This window comes from Acanthochromis polyacanthus, chromosome 11, assembly GCF_021347895.1.
Source record: "Acanthochromis polyacanthus isolate Apoly-LR-REF ecotype Palm Island chromosome 11, KAUST_Apoly_ChrSc, whole genome shotgun sequence".
In the NCBI taxonomy this organism is placed as follows: Eukaryota; Metazoa; Chordata; class Actinopteri; family Pomacentridae; genus Acanthochromis; species Acanthochromis polyacanthus.
This window is the reverse complement of record NC_067123.1, coordinates 18,979,354-19,002,163: the sequence shown is the minus strand read 5'-3', so window position 1 is coordinate 19,002,163 and position 22,810 is coordinate 18,979,354. Positions and strand designations below refer to the sequence as shown.

The window sequence follows — 22,810 nt, the reverse complement described above, 5'->3', positions numbered from 1 at the left end:
AGGGGAAGGCTGTCCTGTTATTAGCTATTGTTTATCATAAGCCATACACACATGCATAAATAATTTTTCTTCACACAGAAAAGTATGTACAGTATGTTTCTGTGAGAGGGAAAGCAGCTTTAGCTCTTGCTTCACAATACCTGATAGAGACCTCATATCTTCATCTCCTATTAGATTTAACAGGTTAATGTACATTTTGCATACAATTTTATGATTAAATGTTCGATTAATTTTTCATTTCTGGATATGCAGTTTCCTTTATCCAGCCTGACATGCTTTTGTTTTAGATTATGATGGACACTGTACCCAAAGTAACGTTCGATATATGCAGAGACCCAACTTTATGGGTATTGTAAATGAGCAAAAGTGACAGTAGATGCACCTTTCCCTTTCAGAAAACTGAAAGCCAAAGAGTCCAAAACAGATAAAGCTATCATAGCTCATTAGTTCTCTTTAATTTAGTTCCCTTTTATAGAGCTTTCTTTGTGAGAGTACTAACAATCCCACAAAAAAGCAGTGATTTTAATATTCCGAGACAGGAGTTAATGGTATAAATGTCTCTTTCTAATAAACTGTGTGATCTTGTCTGTTGCTCTGCAACTCTGCTGAACTACGTTCAGCTCATTAGCTCACAGAATAAGCAGGAGACGTTGTGACAGGTGCCTGGCAGTTTATAGCACTATGAGACAGGATTTAACAACTCTGGAAAGTTAATATGGTGACAAACTCCTTATCCTCCATCTCAGCATTTTCTCTGAAGGCTGTAGAGTCACACTGTTCAGTGTTTGCCATTTAATGCAGGATTGCATTGCCATAAAAGAAAAAATAAACTTTTTAACCTGATGACTCTGCATTTGTTTCACTTGAAAACTCTGCCAACACAACAGTCTCATTTAAATAAATTAGGAAGCTGTGTTTTTCATTCAGTGTTAATGCTGCTTTTGGCATAGCTTTAGCATAAACGTTTGTTTCTTGACCTTGTCGTAAATAAAAAGAATGAGGAAATGCAAGATAAATGAAGGTAAAATATTTAGGTACTCTACCAAAAGCTAATTCCATGTTATCCTAACGTTAAAAATGATCCTTGAGGAAGAACCAGCCAAAATAACTGTTTAACAAAAAAATAGAGTTTTGAATGTAGTGTTAATTCCTGTTTTCACACCATTTATCATATACACTTCCATGCTGTGACTGTGGTCTCTGCTTAATATTTAGAATTAAACAGATACTATGTCAGTAGACAACTGCCAACAATGGAGGGGTAAGGAGAAGAGTACCTCATTAGGAGCCACCTCTTCACACTGTGGCAATTAGTCTGCTAGGGAGGAAATGCTTTGAGCTCAGAAACTGTTCAGTGCTCTCCACCCACTGCATGGGCTGATGAGGAGAACATGGATGGTGGGATTATCAGAGGTAATCATGATTTTTAAGGCTGTAATGCAGTTTTATTTTAACATCTTTATGTTAACATTCAAAGACCATTTCCAGTCCGGCTATAATTTCCTTCTAATCATCATATCGTTGTTCACAGCACAGGTGTACCCCATTTTAATTAGCCTCAGTAATGTAAACCTTACTTGGGATCTGTGCTTTTAGCTTTACACCACAGCCTTTCTGACTTCAACTCTTACATGAGAGTTCTAAAATTCACTTTCAAGTTCAATCAAACTTTATCCAGAGGTTTATTCCTCAGCAGGCATCCTTTAGACAGAGTGGAGCAGATTTTGGTATTAAAGCTCTAAATCAAAGTCATAATTACCTCAGGCAGGTTGTGTAAGAGACCTCAAAGAGACTGTGTTTACAGTGTCAGTCAGAAAGGCTCCTTGTCACCTTGAAATCATATAATGTCATTTTTAAGCTTTTTTCCCCATGTTTTTCCATTAGGAAGTCGTCTACAATAAATATTGAAGTCGTGTTGTAGGTAATTGTGCTGTGCGATCAGCTCCATTTTCATAAATCTGAGCTATCAGAGACTTACAAGTATTCTTACAGAATAGTTTGACATTTTAGGAAATGTGCTTTCTTGCCCAAGCGTTAAATACATAAATTTATACTCCTCTCATATCTGACGCCAGAGCCAGGAGGCAGGTAGCTTAGAATAAATCCTGAAATCACAGGGAAACCACTAATCTGGCCCTACCAAAAGGTTAGTTTTTTAAACTTTTTTTTTTTTGCTTTTTATGACAGAAATATGCACCAGTCAGTGATACCATCAAAAACCATTTTGTAATTCAACTCATTCCAACAAAACAGCTCTGAACTGTTGGGGGATGGACACATAACCTAAGAGGCCATGTGTCTCTGACTAAAACATTATCAGAACTTTTGGGTGGGGCGGTGGGGCCTCTGTGGCTTGAGTTTGTTCCAGTGCATCCAGCAGCTGCTTGATCACATTGGGATCTTTGGCATTTGGTGACTGAGTCAACACTTTAGGCTGTTTCTCAAGCTGATCCTGGGCAGTTCTTGCGTTGTGGTGGGATATACTGTCCTGCTCAGGGGGTACCTGGTGTCGAGGAGTGCATATGCCATGGGAGGGAGTGTACTTGGTTTGCAACAAAATCCAAGGAGGTGGCATCAATGTAACATCCACATTAATGAAGGATCCAAAGTTTCTCAGGATGACATTGTATTGTAAGCAGTTGAGATGGTAAGTGCTGTTTACTTGATCAGTGTTATGTTTTAACTGGTGACGTAATGTGAAAATGGTGGATTTAGTTTTAGCAAGGCTAGCTTTTCCATCTAGTTATGATCCTGTATCTTTATGTTTAGTGTTTATCTGTCAGTTATTTCATGAGAGTGGCACCAATCTTAGATTTTAGGGAAAAGAAACTTTCCAAAACCTGAAAAAAATAACCTCATGGTATCATTATTACTCCCCAAAGGAATGCGGCGGAGTTATGTGACGATCAGGGTTCATCTGTTTGTCAGTTTGCAACATTACTCAAAAATAGAATAACAGATTTGGATGAAATTTTCAGGGAAGGTAAGACATGATACAAGAACCAAGTGATTCAATATTTGTATCATTGCAAGATAGCGACACAGCGCCACTGTCACAATGACTACAAGTGAACACTATGTCAGCTGCCTGCTCACGATCACATGATTGCAATCCAACTACAAATCGACCGCTGCGGACTTACAGGACTTATCCATTTGAAGTTATACGACGACTGAGCAGCCTTGGCCGAGTGCTTTTCTTGTTTGGCTACATTGACCTGGAGACATCAGAATTTATAGTTTAGAAACTGCAGGATCTAGTGTTTTTGCTGCTTGACAGTAAGTCAGGATATCTGGAACCTCCCAAACTTTTATGAAGTGCTGACTAGGGCTGCCACTAACGATGAATCAAGGAATTGTCTGAGCATGATGCATCATCAAAAGCGGAAGTGAGCGTGCAATGCAACAGCAATCACCGTCCTTTTGATGATGTATTGTGCTCAGATGATTAATTGATTCATCATTAGTTGCAGCCCTAGTGCTGACAAAATCACTGTAGTGACACATTGAGCATTCCACATAGTGCAGTATATTCATCAATGTACTTTCAGCAAATCCATCTTTGTGCCATTAGATGCACTTTCTGGTGTTTTGGTGAAAGGGCTCTTGATGCTTCCCCTATATAACGATTAACCATTAACTTTGCACTCTTCCAAGTGACTGGACTGAACATATGAACACTGACTCACTCCACTAGGAAAGAACAAACACCCGAATCAAGTGAAGCATGCTGCTTTTGCCGATATGCTTTGATTATTCTGTGTGACATTCACACTGGCGGGGGTTAGAACTTCCTCTGCCACCCAGAGCACTTGAGCTGTAAAGCTGCCGGGGCTTTGGATAGAGACATTCCATTTTTCACTCAATTACTTTGAATGTCATTCCTCAGCCTCGCTCTCGTGTGTCACCTGTCATTGTCAGCTCACTTGAGTAGGCTTTAATATTTGGTAGATAGGAGAGATACATCAGGGGCAACAGGGATGTTTGCATAGCTCTGGTGGAGTATAAAGACGGAAATCCGCAAAGCACAAACTCATCTCAAATATTTTATGAACAGGGACACTTTGAGCTTATACATGAGGGAAGATGCGGTGGAACTAGTCCAAAGAGTTTGTATTTTAAGAGTTGTCTGTCCTTTCTCAAGGACAGTTGAGCATTATATGGCTGTTTTTTGGTGCATCGACTGTTATGAAAATTGTACCTGATGCTTCTCTTTTATGGGATATTCTCTCTCTTTAACTAAAACCCCACATGGCCGACCAGTAAAAAGTAAGACGCTGGAGTCCAAATCCATCTCAAGCCCCCGTGAAAGGATCCCCGCAGCCCTGTCAAAGCCAGTACTGCCTGTAAGCAGACAGAGAAAAGAAGTAACTCATATGAAAGGATGCCTGGGGGCTTTAATCTGATTCTACTGCCTGTAGCTGAGCCAGAAATGGGGGTGGTTTGGTGCAGACATTAGTGACGGGGGAGATATAAATGACAGTGACAGTGAATCACACACTGCGTCACACCTTTGTCACACTCGTTGCTCTGAGATGTTACCGTCAGCAAGGTTTTTTTCATCATGGATGTTCTGTCTAGTGGAACTTTGAGAAGGACTGTAATTTGGTCCTTTAAGTAAAGGTTTAAATAAAGATCCTTCGTGAAGGACCTGTATTTAAAAATTAGACGAATATTGCACTGACCATGCAAGAAATCAGAATGCCATTTGTGGTCAGTAAAGGTCAAGTCACTGAATTCAATACAAGTCTAGAAGTTAAAGCCAGTGTGAAAAATAGCCTTGATGATTAAAGTTGCATGGGACAGACTTTCTTATTATTCCTTTATGAGCCACATTTTGCAGCCAATACCAATTCAATGTTAGTGCATTTGCTTGTAAGACAGAACAAAAATATTGAAAAAGTTTTTTTTTTTGTTTTATGACCCAGTTTTACGGTTTTGCTTCACTCCCACTGCTTTTATAAATCTTGTTTAGAGACACACCAGGCAGCTGTTTTCAGTAAAATGTCCAATACACTGACTGTCCAGCTCCACCTGAACATGGTGAACACTGAAGCTAAAGAACTAAATATTTTCCCCCAGGAGTTGGTGGAGACCAAAACAGAATTAAAAACAAACTGAAACTGGATTTACTTTTATCATTGAATTCAATTTATCTTCCTGTCATACCCTAAAGGTCAGAATTGTTAAAGGTTAAAGGACAGGTTCACATTTTCTCCTGCCTGACATTAAATGATATTAACATTGCTGTTTGCTGTAGTTGTTCCTTCTATATTTGCCAAGAGACCTCCTGTGATTGCACTTCCAGTGTAAAAATACGTGACAAAATCCCCAGCAGCCGTTTTTGTTAGACAAATAATTGGATGTCTTTCAAAGTCAGTGTCTTTTGTGCAAAATTCCTCCGTTGTGCTTCAACAGATGGTGCTTGTTTGCTGAGTTACAGCAGAGGGATAGTAAGACAGAGTATTTAAAAACCTGTACCTTTGAGAGATACACACTTCATTTGTGTTAGCAATATGGATGAGACCTCCTCTGAGCTTCAGCTGTCATTCACAATTAGGGCTTAAACGATTCCTCGAGTTATTTCAGTAATTCGATTACTAAACTTCCTTGAGGCGAAATTCTCTGAATGGGGGCTTCGTTTAATCCCCTACGTACTCGACCCCAGGTCACTAACTGGTGGACTGCAAACCAAGTCCGGACACAGACTTCATCCTATACGGACCTGAACTTATAATCAATAAATAATAAGGGGATTAAGGTTTGGTCAATTTCCGCCCGAAATTTCTACTGAGATTTACAGAAAGTAAATTGAATGCTGTTCTTGAACTGTTTGGAGTACATGCATGGTTGGGGTCTCATTTGAAAGCTGACAACCTGAATTTTCACCCAGTGCAGTCAGAATTACTCTAGGTGCTACTGGCACAGAGTTATGTATGTTGGAACACACTGAATTAGGATGAATTTTTTTTCTCGCCTACATTTTTTCCCTAATAAAACACCTGAAAATCAGTGTGGCAGCACTGCAACAGCTTGAAAACACAATATTGCAAAAGCCTGGGGTCTTACATAGTTCAGGTCAAAATTTCAGAGCAATACTACAAGAAATGAGTGTTTCACACATGTATTTGTACTGATATGCTCCGCCCCTGTCAATGTTGGATACACTCTTTATACACTGTGCACACTCTCTACAGAATGGTATAAATTCCTTTTCACTTCATTTTCCACTTCATTTTCATTCCAAAAACTCATAAAGAACTCAAAAAATCACTTCAGATAGGCTTCAGTGTCGATCACACACACAGATTGAGAGGAATACAGAGAAACAGCAGGTGGACCCCGGAGCTCACGAATGAAATATCATATAAAGCCGCTGGCAGAGGCGGGATTTATAGGCAAGCCATTCAGCAAGCTCATTGGCTACCAGGCCTGTCAATCTAACGTTTCCTCCGGCGTGATTTGCTGAGAAACAAGTCAATCAAGTGATGTAATCGATATCTGTCAGACTCGGCCATGGTTGGCTAAATCGCCGAAGTAGGCGGAAACGAGTCACCTGATTGGTTGAAGTCCGGTTTGAAGCGGTCGAGAAGCCTCCAGTATCCATTTTGAATCGCGAACAAAGAAAATAGGACCGTGTATGATAAAGTTATAATAGAAAGATGCAGTGAATATGAAACGCACAGCGCCACCACGCGCCGCGTGCACGCGCACGGAGCCGATCGTTTTCTGGATTTTTTACCTATTTCGAGACATGTTTTGGCCAAAGTATTATACTGGATTGTTTCCTCTGGATGGCTAAGCTTGGGTTCTGGCCGGTTTTTGTGGATTATCTTCTTTTATGACCAGAAACGAGCGTCCAAACTGCGTCGACAGGTGAGCTGTGCACGTTTACTTGACTTGTTGTTTGTTGGATAAATGTGTTTATATTACCCGCTGTGGTAATCACATCTGAAAGTGGTTTATACCGGCGGATTCATGAGAATCTCAGCTTTCTATGTGTGTATAGTGTTTGTATAATCGTGTTTGCAGTGTCCTTCTATTTAAAAAAAAAAGCGTATACCGATAAAAAAACGGCCCGCCCGCGGGCCGCCGTACTTTAACGTGTTAAGACATTTTATAGACATTCTTTGTGTGAGTCGGGTCGACAAAAACTAAAACCTCAGAGTTAACAGGCATGAAGGTTGCTTTCAACTTTCTTTGTTAACTCAGACTTTTTGCTTCAAACTTGTCACACAAAAGAGGAGTTTTTAACGCTTCATTTGACTCGTTTTCCACACAAAATGAACCCATCGGTAACAGGTTGTTTTAATGGAGAACAATGAAGAACATAAAAATTTATGGCGGTAAAAATCACTGCGACTGGATTATGTTATTATTATTTTAGTAATGTAAGGCAGGAATGCTGGTAGAAAACTGGTAAATGTGCGTAATGTATTTATTTTACTGATCCATGCAGCTGGTTATTTCTAACAGACAGCTGCACAATAAAACTATCAAACTCCACGTATTCAAAACATATTGTACTGAAGTGCATGTAGGTCTGACACTGTCTCATAATGAAGGAAATCACTTGAATATGTGGCCAAATCAAAGTGAAACTAATGTTACTGGTTGAATATTCTCTGTAATAAATACTTACAAACTGTTGAATTTTCTTATTTGTGTTCTGTCAGCTGCCATACCAGCAGTTTAAACGAACCAAACATAAAACCATAATTATGCGATTTCTGTATCACCTACTAAATAAATCTAGGTTCCCATGGCTTTGAGCTTTAGTTGAATACCCCTGTACTATACAATATATGTACGATACCCTTTGTACTATACGACATGTGTACAATACACCGCAGATGTCCGCTCATGTTCTGCCAGGATGATGCGATCAATTGCCACAGTAATCGATGGAATACTCAATGGCTAAAATAATTGATTGCTGCAGCCCTGTTCACAATACATTTTTACACAGAGCAAAGACTTTGGATTTTGCCCCCAGTCACTTACCCTGTAACCAAAATCAAATAGCACCAGAAACAATTTCAGTGCTTCCAAAACAGTAATAACAATTACGATGTAAACATGTTATTATGGTGGTATTATGCTATATAAAGACATATCATGAACAAAATGCTGTAGCTAGTATTTCGACCTTGAAACCATCAGGAACAGTCTCAAAAACACAGATTCAGACTTCCATGGTGTAATACGTAGCAACCCATTTAGATTGCAGGGTCTGGTTTTCCATACTGGTTTCCAGTCCTGGCATGTGTTTCTGCATTACTCCTATGTCACAACTTGTCAACGTAGTAGTTTATCAGAGTAGTTTATCAGAGTCTGTTGCAAGTGAGTCTGTTTCTCATCCTTGGAAGAGAAACGGAGATTTGTCGTATGGGTTGAATAAATAATCGAACAGCAACTTTTAAAAACAAAAAAGACTTAAAAACACATGAAGTTGGAGTTATGATGTACTCCTCTTCCATTGAGAGCAGGTGGTTCCAGGTGGACAAACCACTAACCAGCTTTTTTCCACATAGCCAGAGTTGCTAAACTGCTCGAGCTGCTAAAGTTGACCACATGGGCTGTGAAGCGAATTTGTCACCCCTTTGTTTTGACTTTTCTGCCACTAGAAGTGAGAGGAATGTACCGAGCCAGCTCTACTTTGTCAATTTACAACTGCTTCCAAACATATCGAATTCCTCCACTGTGAGCATCCTGCCTCAAATCTTTGTCAACATGTATTTTGCACACATGGGGCTTGAAGACGTGACCTCAAAAAAACAACTTAGTCACCGAGTGAGTGGTTGTTATTGCTCTGTCATGCATTTCACTGTGTTTCTCGTTTCCTTGCAACGCTGTTGAAAGTCGTATTGTTTCTGAAGCCGAGCTGAGCAAAGCTGACACGTCCCCCTGCAAACCAGAAAATAACGTCTGTATAAAATCTTTCGTTTAACTGTGCTGCTTATCAGCTCTCTGCATATGGAGCTGGTGAATGCACGAGGGATGGGAGTGTATCTATGCAAGCATCTGTAGTTGACACAACGGCTGTAAATGATATGGGATTATGAGGAACGGGGAGCGATATGATGGCAGCATCGCTGAGTCGTATCCCTTCTGCTCTTGATAGGCTACTTCTTCAAGGCATTAATTCAATGCCAGAGACGATCTATTGCAATGACTCATTTTTAGTTGGCTACAGACAGAAAGTAGCTGCAGCTGAGTCTAACTGACCCCTATAGATGGAAACTGGCTGAGGAGTGTGGAGGGACATTGATAGTCCTGGTCAGTCTTTGTTTCAGTACGTTGTCATGGGAGGAGCTCAATAAACTGCTTGGAAGTTTTCCCTTCGAAACTTTTTCCGAAGAAATCAAGCAGATTTGGTGTGAGCTGTAAAAGTTGAGTTCATTATTTACTTCATTACCTCCCTCTTCTGTCTTCCGTGCTCTGTTTCCCCCTCTTTCACACTTTATTTGCTCCATTTGCGTTTCTGCTCCTTCTCTCCCTCAGCCCATTCTTCCTTCTCGCTGTAAGCAGAGCTGTCAGAAGCGTTTGAAGTCATTTTTCGCTGCCACCTTCCTCACCAGTCCTACATCGGGATGCCTTGTGCAGAGTTCATAGCCTTAAATAAGAGCTCGCTTCTTTATCAGCAGGGATGGTTACTGTGCCCTTTCCGTGAAGCCTCTCCCAATATAGCCCCTTTAAATGCTCCTCTGAGCGACATTCATGCCGTCTGGATTGAAGCACACAGTCTCATAAAAACACATCTTGTCTTGGGGCAGACACATTTTTCCTGACTTGTATTAGTCATTTTGTATCACTTATGTATCTCTAATGATGTGTTGAGGCGGGTGTTGCTGCAGGCTGTTTGTCCAGCAGCAGACGCTCTGTAGTATATCCTCCTGACACCCTTAATGCAATTATACTCCCATAGTACACAGACATAATAACATCTCAGACTAATGATCTCAACATCTGTGTCTGGGATAGCGGGCACGTTATTACCTTTTGCATCCTCATAACTGACATTTCTGACATTTTGTGAGGGAGACAATTTAGTTGGTTATGTGAGTTTCATTGCTACAGCCATATGGTGAGAGCTTGAAATGTGACTTTGCACAAAATAATCAGTTGATTTGGTTTCACTTTTCCCTCAAATCCAAGTTTCAACACTAGTATGAATAGTGCTAAGTCTGTTTGATCAAAACTACCTGTCCGGTCAAGCCTGTCTTGCTTCTTGTGTCATCGACATTTGTTTGATTCAAAATGCTTTCTCGGGGCTTATGGCTCAATCTGTTTCAGGGTTTCTGCAGGACATTAAAAAGCATTAATAGTCATTAAACTGATGTGAAAATTAGGGCCTTAACTAGCAATAGAAATCGTTAAGTTTGATTCTCAGTGGCATTAAAAATTCTTTCTGCACTTTTCAAGAAAAATATTTGATAACAATGGTATAATGATATGTAATTATAGACTGCGATTCGTCAGATATGTGCCTCTGCGAAAACATCCCAAGGCATTGTTCCGGCCGGTCGGATACGACTGCCAAAAACTGCATGTTTGGAAAGTGGCCGGCAGGCTGGACCACGTGGAGGATAGCTGGGAAATGGGGAAATACAAATTCCAGCAAAAAATGACTAGAAAACGTGAAATTCAGAGAATGACTATAGCCCAGGGGTGGTCATGTGTGGTTTCCGGATTCAGAAATAGTGAAATGTAGGGACAGTTTTCATATAAAAATATTTTTTTTACAAACAAACAAACCCGTGTAATTTGTTGAATTCACGGTCGTGGCATTAAAATTTTTACAGTATAGCATTAAAATGGCTTTATAAAGCATTAAATTTGACTGGCTGATTTCTGCAGAAACCCTGTGACAAGCCGGTGTTTCTCCATCACGATGCGAGCTCCTAGCACTGAAAAAAGAGTCTATAGTTCCTTCTTAATGCTGCTGTTGTCCTCTTGTGAGTCAAACTGACAAAGTTTAAAGTTGAAAAATAAAATTCAGTTGTTAGAAGTATTATTTTTTTGGTATGAATCTTCTTCTATTTGGCTAAATAAGTGTAATCAACATATAAAATTAAAATGGTTCATTTCACATATTTGCAAACCCACCCTGACCAGAGTAATTTATCAACTCAAAAAGAAAAAAAGTTGAAATGTACAGTAAAATTAAAAAAAAAGAATGCCATGTGAAACTTTTGGATTTTATAAGTACTTCTTTCTGATATACATTTTAACATGCATTTTTGTAATGAAAAACAAGTGAATTGTCCCCATTGAACCATGATCTGTGAGAGGTAAAGAATACATTGCACTAAATATTGATAGAAATGATTAGTAATGGAGTTAACAATGAGATATAAAAACAATGTTTATTGGGATTTTTTTTGGTTTCTGCCATTTTTGGATAATTAAACATGATCCAGGAACGTCATTGCTATTCCTGAGAAACAAACCTAACAAGACAGTTAACACTTTAGAGTAAGGCAAGACAAGGTTATCTGTATGACTTGATTAATACTGAAAGGTAGTCCATGGCGCATTAAAGAAAGAAGCACAGCTTTAACATGTTCAGATTTAAAGTATAAAAACGAAAGTTTTAAAATAATAAATAAAAGTACAGACAACTTTACTCAAAATGCTGACAAGTACATTGTTGGCAACTTTCTCTTGACGTTGTGATGACTCAGATGCGTCTTTAAATTTACTGTCCAATAAAAGATGCAGTAATGAGGACATTTACATGAAAGACGTGCATCAATAGATCCCATTATGTGAAAACTCACACTGTCAAATATATAACAGAAAATAATAAGCCTTTCAGTAACCAACAAACCTGCTCTTAGAAGTCTTTTATTTGTCTGTCAAGCTGGTACACTCTTTCTCTTTTATCTCTCGCCATTCGATTAATGAAAAAAAACAAATCTGCAGATTAATGGATAATGAAAATAGCTGTTCAAAGAAGGAAGTTTCTTAGGCCTATCAGCAAAACACCGAGGAGAAAGGGCGCCCACTTGACAACCCAGAAGATGTCCTCACTCACTTTACCATCCCACAGTCTTAGTAGGTGTCTCAGCTGTGCAAGAAGGGATATCAACACCTATTCCTACACAACAGATCGAATTATATTTCATATAGACATTCACAGCCTCTTTTCTTTACAGTGACTATTAGTCTCACAATCTATAGACTCTTGAACTTACTTGAAAAAAATCAATGAAAAGAGCACAAGTCATCTGTACTACTTATTAAAGCCAAATATGCACTTTTATTAATACTATAGTTATAATTATATGAATATGAATATACATAGTACGTACAGAACTGCATGTACATTCATGGCTGCAGTGCCATGCACACATCTGCAGCTGTTTATGGCAGCATCCGTTTTTGAAAATATTGGATCTCGGCAAAGACTAGTCAAGTTGCGTATTGCCACCTTCTTTTCTTTCTCAAAGAACTTTATCCATCAAAAATACTTTTGTACACCATTTCCAAGTATTATTGTTTTGCAGTTTATGCACAAACCCCAAACTAATTTATGTACATGAAAACAGGACAGAACCATAAGATAAAGATACCCTCTATCTTTTGTAACTGGTTGTGTTAAACTGGAATCTCACTCTTGTATTTTGGTTCAAATGTAAATAAACTAGGAAACTGCAGGATTCTGTCTTTATAGCTGTGCGTGTGAAACAGGCAAAAATCAAAGTGAATCACACCTGAAGCCCATTGTCGAGCTGACATTGGCAAACATGGTGCAAGTTACTCGAATGTTTGTGTGTGTCTGTGGGTGGCTGGATTAATAGCTGAGGATTTAGATTGAATGTAATGATGCAAAACAGAAAGCAGTAGGGGAACTCATCCGCCCCGCCCCCTGCTGTCTCCACTGGTAATATTTGGAAATGGGAGAAGGATGGTGCTGTATGGGTGTGGAAAAACCTCTCCATGTGCACATATATACACACTCAACTGTAGTGACTCATACAGTGTCACAAGCAGCTCAGCTCGCAGAACAATGTCACTGATGGCAGTACATCGCCTGTTATTCTCACTTTGTTGCCAATAGATAATAATGAATTGCTTATTTTATCCATTACACCTTGCTTCACATTATCGTCTGACCACTGAGACTTGAACTCATGGGTCTGAGAATTAGACTTCCTAAACCAGAGTTGTTCGACTGTAACACATGCACAAGCCTTTCCCTTCCACACATACGCACTGTGTTCTGTCTTCAGGGGTCCACTGTAACTGTCATGTCACCGAGCCTCTCCTCTAATATTAGCCGGCATCTGACCTTTAATGAACACACAGCCAGAGCCCTGCTGTTGTGGGAGGTTAGCGAGGCTGTCTTACAGCAGTGTGGTCTAATGAGACGGGCCCTCTCGACACAGCCGGTGTCAGACCCTCTTCAATAACCATACAAAACCCCTACACACCTCATTAGCATCATGCTAATAAGCCACTCTGCAGAGGATGTTATGGAGAAGCTTGAGTGGAATGGAAAGAGGGATGGCATGTTTACAGCCCTATCAAAGAATTCTTTAGCCACCTAGGAATGTGTGTTTTCTTTTTTTTTTTCTTGTCTGTTTTAGTTGCATCAGTATCACTTGAATGCCCTGTTTGCAGCAACAGGCAAAACTCACAAATTTGTCACAAATCAAATGAACATTTTAAATTACAAAGTTGCTGCAAATTTGCGATGACATTCTAGAAGGTTTTTAAGAGTGTTTACATTCTTTCTGAAAGTGAGATGTGAAGATTAATACCACTTACATGTTTGTGCAATAAATGTGTAGCCTGAGTCTGAAAATGTAATGCAAGCTAGACCTGGCTAGCTGAGTTTCTATGTTTCTATTAGTTTCGCTCTTTTTAAAGCATGTCTAAAACGTTCAAATTTACACCTTTTTATTTAGTCTGAGTCATACACAAGCAGAGATTTTCCTAACAGCTTCACTGTGAAAATAAGACTTGCCAAATTGTGGACATTCACTGTGCTCGGTTCCTGTTAGCTTGAAATAATTAGCGCACACCACTCAGAGATTTTTTTTACATCTCTGTTTACCAGGTGAATCTGATAAGATGTAGCTTGTTAGTAAGTCAGCTTTAAAGGTGTCAGGTTTTTTTGTCTTTGGAGAGAGACATGCAATTTGCTTCTTTCTGCATCCAATTTTTATGCTAATTTAAGCTAACGATGCTCCAAAATTAGCACACACATGAAACTGATCAGCTTTACGTTTCACGCAGAATAAACCAACAGTATCTAGATGTCGAACTATTCTTGTAACTTTTGAGAACCTTTGAGAGCTTCTTGGTTCATGAAAACATAGATTTTTGGTTAGTTTTTTTTTTTTTTTTGTTAAACTTCAATTGAGTGTGACCATCTGAACAGTGGTTTTAGTCTTCAGGACATCTTGGGGCTCATTTACACATACATTTCATAAAAGTTTCCACTTCTCTTGGCAAAGATGTCACTGTCTTTGCTCTTCGTAACAGTCTCTACCTCTTTTCATTCTCCTCTATCTCCCAGGTTTCCTGATTGTTCTGAATCCCCCATCACCACAGTAATGCTTTGTTCTCTAACATTGGAGGGCCTTTGTGTCTCCTAGCAGCTCCTCTCAGTCCGTGGTGAGAGTCTGGAGCTGGGGAGCAGTTCGACTGCACGCTGGATTCAGAACCAGCGCTTGTTAATTGCACTTTGTGATTCTCGCGGGGCATGCTGTGCTGAACGCAGTGCAGCAAATAATTTCTTTTCTTTTTATGTGTTTTCGATTTCAACAGGGGAGTGCGTTGTGTTCTGTTTGTATTCAGTGAAACAACAGGTTTTCTTATTGATTTCTCACGTTCATTATTAAACTTCGATTTGCTGACTACCTCCCAAGAGCTCAATTTTAGCTACTAACAGAACATCCACTCAAATACGTACTATTCGGAAAATGAGTGTATGACGACACCTTTACAACCTCCTGTACAGCTTTCAGAACAAGCCCTTTTTCTTGTCTTACATAAGTTTAGAAACTGATTTTGATCCGTGGGTTAAAAACTCTGATTTCCAAAACCTCCACTGAGTCTTTACTGAATGTTACAATTATCCAGTGAGGTGTTGGAAGAGTCAGTGAATGTCTTAAGGGGAAATTTTGCTTTTCTCAACCTTGTTCTTATTTTAATAACAGTGTCTGTGGCTAGTAGGTCAGCAGTAATGCAGCACTCACCATCTCCACTGTTGATACAGGTGAGACAGGAGGCATATATTGATACAAGCAGTGTAAGTCTCCTAAAACTTTTCAAAGAAGCGCCACTTCTACATAAGTCACTACGAACATATTTGTCTTCACAGTATGTTTTGCATTAAATAAAATCCACATTGTGGCCTTTTGGGTGTTGTGTACAACCCAGACAGAAGTAAATAAAGTCCAATGAATTAGCAACTGTAGCAAACTGAAAATAGATCAGAGGAACCTGCTGGGCAGCCAAATTAGCTGTTTGTCCTCATCAGCTTCTTATCCAAAATGTTCCCAAACCACGATGAGCAAAACTAACAGTTGTCAAATCACAATGTCTATTCATCAGGTTAAGTTGTTAAACACATTGAAGCAGGACATGAAGAAGTTAAAAACAGACAGTTGTTTTCTTGTTTTCATGCTCTTTGAAAGTGTTTGACATTTTTAACTAGAAAAGCACTCGGAGCGCATTGCAGAGGCTGCTCAGTTGTTGTATGATTTCCGACGGATGAAGTCTTTAAACAGTTCGTGGTTTGCAGCCGTGGATTTGTAGTCGGATCACAATCATGTGATCATCAGCAGGCGTAGTGTTCACTTGCAGTCACTTACTGTGACGCTACCTTGTAACGATATGAAACTCTTAACAAATCCATGGATCCCAACGCGTTTGCTCATTTTTGAATAATGCTGCTGACAGACAGGCAGATGGACGGACAAACCAACGGCAATTGTCAACTCCACCATATTGCTTGGGGGAGTAAAATATTTTCTTGCCAAGAGTTATGTAACAAGATCGATACCACTTTCACATTTTTATGCTAAATAGGCAAGCTTATTTGTACGGCACATTTCATATTCAGAGACAGTGCAAAGTGCTTCACATATTTAATGTCTCAAAAGGACAATATGAAACATTCAAATTACAAGAATAAAAAAAAAATTCTAACATAATTTGAGACTTTAGTCTATCCTATCATTTTTGTTTTAGACTTTATCTTTAAATCGTTAAAGTCTCAAATTATTTTCTTTCCACTTCCCAGGCCACATACAGACTAAGGGAAAATCATAGAGCCACAACAGCAGCAGCAGTAGGTTTTACTTTGTAATAGGAGTGTGCACACACTAGAACAGTTGTCTCATCTTGCCTGTGGCCACAGACTTATTGATTTGCCATGTGCTGCATACTTTTTTCACCGCAAAGAGCAAAGTCTTTAATTATTTTAGTGAAAAGGGGATAATTGTGAAAAGATTAACTAAAAGCGTCCGCCCACCCCTCAACTGGTTAGCTTAGCTTAGCACAAAGACTGGAAACTGTGGGGAAACTAGAGCTATTAAATGCAAGATAAGATAGAATAAGACCCTATTTATCCTATAGTGGGGAAATTTGTGGTGTTACAGCAATAAAGATAGTACAAACCTCGAGGAAATGTAGCACAAAAATACAAGTAAACTAAAATATAAGTAAGTACTAATGGAGTCTAGCCAGTGATTTTGTGACTTTCAAATTTGGCCGTTTTTTTTTCCGGTAAACTAAACAGAAGCAGCATTTTGTCACCATTTTTTGTTTTGGGTAGCAACTCTGTATCGCAGGGTTCTCAGCGACTGAAGGTTTACAGCTCCGTTTCTAAAACGCCTTTTGTCATTTCATTAGGGGCCACAAACGTAAGCTCGATGAAGTCAAGGAGGACGAAGACGCAGACGATGTGGAGGAGAAGCAGGAAGGGAAAGACTCCAACGAGGAAGAGGAAGGCAGCAGCTCGGAGGCAGGAGAGATGCTCGCCGCTTTGGAGGCAGAACTCAATGATTTTATGTGAGGAAACTGAAGGGGTTCAGTCACCGAAAAGAGACAACAAACACCCAACCCTAGTCGGCCCCACAAGTGGTACCTAAAAACTTATTTTTTGGAGTCTGTGTGTTATTAGGATGTATGAGCCATGAATGTGTGCTGTAACAAACAGTGTATGTCCTGTACAGAAATGACACATCGCGGTGTAAATAAAGGCTTAGATTGTTGTAGCATTCATATACAGCCTTTTTGGCATAAACCCTTTGATGTTAACATTTTATTGTAAGATAACGAACTGTAGGAGACATGGAATTTGATACTTTTTGGTTTTTCTATTTCAATTTTTATAATGATGAAAAAAAAAAAAGATGAGTGAAAACTGTACATTTTGCTGATTGTACATGCCAAAGAGTTTGGAATAGGTTTGCCAAGGCGTGCAGCTAAAGATTTTACTCTCGACTTCCAGTTTTATTATGGTTTTTTTTGGCCTCCTCAACAGTTTTTTTTAAGTGTCATAAATGCAACCAGCGGATCGAGACGTTTGAATGTGTTTCTTCCAGTCGTTTCTTCCTCCTCATAGTGTTTGTACATTTGATAACAGAATAATAGGATGTTCAGTATTATGTTGCTCACGTCTCTTTTTCTTGAAACACTCTTCATTGTTGATGTCCCACTTCTGCTCACGTACACTGGAGATAGCCAAACTATGCTTTTTTTAAAGAATTAAGTCACCCAATTTACCGAAATAAAGAGATCTTTGTTTCCATAGCTTACCTTCAGCATTATCTGCCCTTGCAGATTTGCAGTTTCGATTTTAGCCTGTTAGACTTCCGAGCTCTGCGGGTCAAACCAAACTGTGCATCAGTAATCTCAGAAACCTGTGTTTTAGAGAAACAATCCAGAATTTTGGGAAATATGCTTTGTTGTTGAGTTAACTGAGGACAAAGCTGCCACCAGAAGCTGCACAATTTCTGGAAAAAGGAGGAAAAAAATGGCTAGTTTAGTTTGTTAACATTTCCTGTTCCTAGCTTCTAAAATCCCAGAATTGAGCGCTTTTCCTTTTACTCATATGATATAAAAGTGAAGACCTCGTCATCCTGTTCGGACGAAACATTTGAACCATTTTAACAGACGCCTTGACTGGAGTTTTTGACAGACATTACGATCATTGGAGTTTTTATTTTGGATTTTTAAACAAAGAATTGGTAGAGCTGATGAGGGGGGTCCTCTGACATTCTCAGACTTTAATGTGGTAAATTTATGAGAAAAATGCATTAATATATGAGAAAAGATTTAATATTCGCTGATAATTTAGCTATAAAATAAATCACTAGAGAGTAACTTAATCTGGGGTGTATTTTTTAAAGCAACGATGCTGATTGGTCATACAAATATTAAAGGAATGCTGCAACAGACAGTCTCCATGATCATGGTAGAGGAAAGCTATGGGATTCCTTGATAATATTAAATAATAACCAATTCTGAACTTTAGAATCTCAGCAAATGTTTGGGTGTATTTCACATTAATTTTTTTTCTTTCCTGCAAATTTATCACATCTCACAGAACATTTAGGTTTGTTTATCCTAAATGGACAACTTTTTACAAGTTTTTCCTTGAAATAATTCCCTCATCCCTTCCACTGCCTCTGTTTAACAAAATTAAATAAAAAAGCTAACATAATGATGCAACACATTGACGCTTAATCAGAAGAATGTTCCTACTTTTGACCAGGGCATTGCTAGTCCTTTGTCCCACCAGTGTTTGTGCTAAGCTGCCTGGCTACCTGCCGCCAGGTCTCTGCAAGAAAGAAAACAAGCATATTTCCCAGAAATCTGAGCCGTTCTTTTTACTGAAATGGAAATTGACAAAAACGGGGGAAATGAAAAGAAAAACTTGGCACCATTTTTTACTACATTATACACAGCTTGACAGGCCTGGTGATTACAGACAGTACAAAAAAATGGAGGAGCACTGCAAGGAAAATTAGATAACAATGTCTATCTTTTTTGTTTGTTTTAGACACTCTGATTCACATATTAGAAACTTTGGTCACACACCTATCCAGGAATTGAGTTCTGCACTTGTGTACCACTGTATTTGACTGTTTTCTGTTTGTTTGTTTTTGTATTTGCTGCACATTTCTGTTTACTGCACATACCGTCACATTGTGAATTAGTCATTACTATGTGAAAGTGTTGAAGAGCTTTTCTTCTGTTGCTCAAGCTAGAGAAGTACATTCCGGTCGTTGATTAAACCCCTGAAAACTCATCTATATGTTTTTAAAAAGGAACAGCCTAGGTGTAACCCTGATTTCTAAAGTCCCTGCCTCTCTCTCCACTGACCCTCGACACTCATGGCAGCTCGAGCACACCAGCTCACTTACAACTCTGCTCAAACACTGTAAAGCCACTCTAACTTGCATAATGGCAAGTTGTAGTTTTAGAATAATCCAGTCGTACATGTTTGAATCAGAAAGAAGTACAAAGATCCAGAAAGCTCCACCCTGCCAGGTGACAGGATTGCTTCTTTAGATTTGTTATGTATGAAAACCTGGAAGTCTGAATCCACGTTTCTGAGACTGTTATTGCAGTTTCAAGGTGGGAATGTTCAGCCACGGTGCTGACCGCTTTTTTCACTCATGAAGTGTCTTCCAGCCTTAAAAAAAAACACCATATGGACATGTTAACAAGATTTAAAAAAAGAAAAAAAATCTTAATTTTAACTGGAGGGAATCTTTAATAATTCATCAAGAACATCTTTCTCCTTAAAATGCCCTCATTAGTGGGACGATTCAAAATTCTCACTGTCAACTGTGTGTGTAAGGACTGCTGTATTTTTAGGTGTGTTCATGTTTTACAGTTTTCCACCTCCATTGTGTTGGGGACAAGGCAGATGTCTCGCACACCAACACGAAAACGCCGCATGAGATAGGTCCATGTGAAATGTCTTTTAGATCACATTTGGCCAGATGTTAGTGCTCTATGAAAATGAGATAACTGTTGATGGGTGAAGCAGCACTCACCAGCATCCTGTCCCTTTGCTGGTTTAAACCAACCCGACTGTGTTGTTTGCACTCAACCGACATCCCATATTACACAATTCGATCTTGAGCAGCCACCATGCAAAGGTGTGGAGTTTGACTAATGGAGCGTATGCTGCAGCAGGGTTGCTTACATTCAGCCCTGATGTTTACCATCTGCTTTGAGTCAAACCCACAGCGCTCGGTCTGTGTCTCTCCTCAACCACTGAACTTTAAACGGCGACAGATCTTCTTCTGTAGAACTAAATAATTGTAACTACTGACCTAAAGCAAAGAGGGCTGACATCTGTGTGAATATCTGTCCTGTAGATGTTTTTACCGTCGACTTCTTTTTACTCAAAAAACATAAACAATATTTTACGGTGACATCCATCCTGTGTGTGTAGTGCTTCAATCAAACAACTGACATGTATAGTATTTGTAAAGTCTATTTCCTACCTGACCCAGAGAGAAAGGATACTTTCATTGAATAAAGATGTTTCTAAATAATACAACTGAATTTAGTGCGTTTTCTTTTTTTTTTATCCATTTCTATCCATCCATTCAATCCATTAGCCTTCTGCTGCCCTCATCTTTACTGGCATTAAAACATCTGAATCATATTGTGTGTGACTCTGTTAGACTCCTGCTATGACGTGCCACTCACTTAATGGGCTCAGTGTCATGAAAATACTCAAACCATTAGGCCCTGTTCCATCTTGCTGCTCTGGTTGATACATGTCGAGCAAATTTGTCGCAACCTGTGAAGACCCTCTATTTTTTTTCCTTCATATTGCACTGACATGAGCAGCCTCATTACTGGATAACACAAGTCATCAGTTTGCAGTTCTAGATGCAAAAAAGAAGCAAAGATTGAAAGAATCATTTGTGAAACTTAAAAGTATAATGTTACCATTGAAAGCAGGGGTGTCAAACTCATTTTATTTCAGCCCAATTTGATCTCGGGTGGGCCAGACCAGTAAAATCAGGGCATAATAACCTATAAATAACCACAATTCCTAATTTTTGTTTTGTTTTAGTGCATTCTGAAAATGTTCACATTTAAAGAATTATCTTTTTACAAACCATTATGAACAACCTGAAATTTCTTAAGAAAAATAAGTTCAGTTTCAACAACAATTATGCCTCATTTACACATTACAACTTACAGATCATTGAGTGTCTACAAAAGCACAAAACATTTAGTCTTGGGTATCTGGAACTGAATGACGTAGTATTTCACTTTATGATTACAACGTCAAAAGCCCGACAAAAACAGAAAATATTACAAAAATGAGACACAAAACAAGTCAGACAAAAAAGACAGAGAAACAACAAAAACAAGACAAAACTTTTAAAAAAATAAGACACAAAATGACAATTCAGACACAAAATAAACAAAAACAAGACAAAATATTATATAAATGAGACACAAAATGACAAAAATATAGACAAACGCTAGTGAGACCACAAAAAAACACAATGACAAAAACAATACACAAAATGTTTTATCTCAGCTAGCTAGGACTGAAGGATGTAGTATTGTTTTTCTTTTTTCCACTCAAATTTTTATTTATTTTTATACAATTACACAAACAAACAAAACAACTGAACCTTGCCTGGGTAGCAACAGAGCCTCTACATCATCCTTCAGTTCTGTTAATCATAATTTTCCCCTTATCCCCCCCAGTGTTGCTAGTTCGAGTCCTGTATTCTGTCCATTTAGTCAATTTTTTGAAAGGACACAGTATTTTACTTTCTGATCAAAACGATAAAAGTCAGACAGAAAAGACCACAAAAACCCAACAGAAACAAGATAAAATTTTACAAAAAAGAGACACAAAATGACAAGTCAGACAAAAAAACAATAAAAATAAGCCAAAATATTACAAAAATGACAAAAATAATAGACAACACAGGTGAGACAAAAAAAAAAAAAACCACAAAATGACAAAAACAATAGAAAAAATATTTCATCTCAGGTATCTGGAACTGAATGATGTCGTATTTTACTTTATCACCAAAATGACACAAGTCAGACAACAAAGACAAAAAAAAAAAACAAGAGAAAACTTTACAAAAATGAGACACAAAACAAGTCAGACAAAAAACAACGAAACAAGACTAAATATCACAAAAATGAGATGCAAAACAACAAAAATAGACAAGCAACACAAGCGAGACAAAAACATTACACAAAACAGCATGACAAACATGAAAAAACATCGAAGGAGAGACAAAAAAAAGGACAAAATATTACAAAAATGAGAGACAAAAGAACAATTAGCATTCTAGTAATTCTAGTAATAGACCGGATTGGACCCTCTGGCCGTTCGGTTTTGGCAGTTTTGTTTGACACCCCGGCTCTAAACTGTCTTTTCATCAGTGATTGGTACAAATTGCAGGCAACACAGTGATACCTGGGATGCTACACTGGGAAAAGAAGGACACCTGTGATATCACTATCATCTTGTCATTCAGTCAGACTAATGGGTGTTCAGGTGAGATGTTGATTACACAGGATGCAGCAGGACAAGTCACAGTCATAAAGTCTATTAAAAGCGCAACTCTGGCGGCTCTGTTACAGCGCTCCATGTGTTACTTTCCACCAACAGCTCATGATCGCCTGCCTTAAAAGCCAAAGCAAACAGCAATAAATGGATGGCCTTTCCTCCGAGGGTAAAGGCCACTACTTTCCTCTGGTATGAATTTCTGGAGGAAAGTGCTCAGCAGTAGGGTTGAATGTAAATGTGTTCCATTTTTCAGCTTCGGTGTCGATCAGA

At 38.8% G+C, this 22,810-nt stretch overlaps 1 protein-coding gene across 1 annotated transcript in view; it reads left to right on the top strand.

Annotated features, from left to right (window-relative positions):
- ctdp1 (CTD (carboxy-terminal domain, RNA polymerase II, polypeptide A) phosphatase, subunit 1) overlaps window positions 1–20,542 on the top strand; it is a 115,122-nt gene extending 94,580 nt beyond the window's left edge. The window contains exon 13 of the mRNA XM_022216164.2: window positions 16,873–20,542. Within this exon, the coding sequence (XP_022071856.2) occupies window positions 16,873–17,035 (163 nt within the window). The 3' untranslated portion in view covers window positions 17,036–20,542. The remainder of the gene's footprint in view (window positions 1–16,872) is intronic.
- Window positions 20,543–22,810: the final 2,268 nt, after the last annotated feature.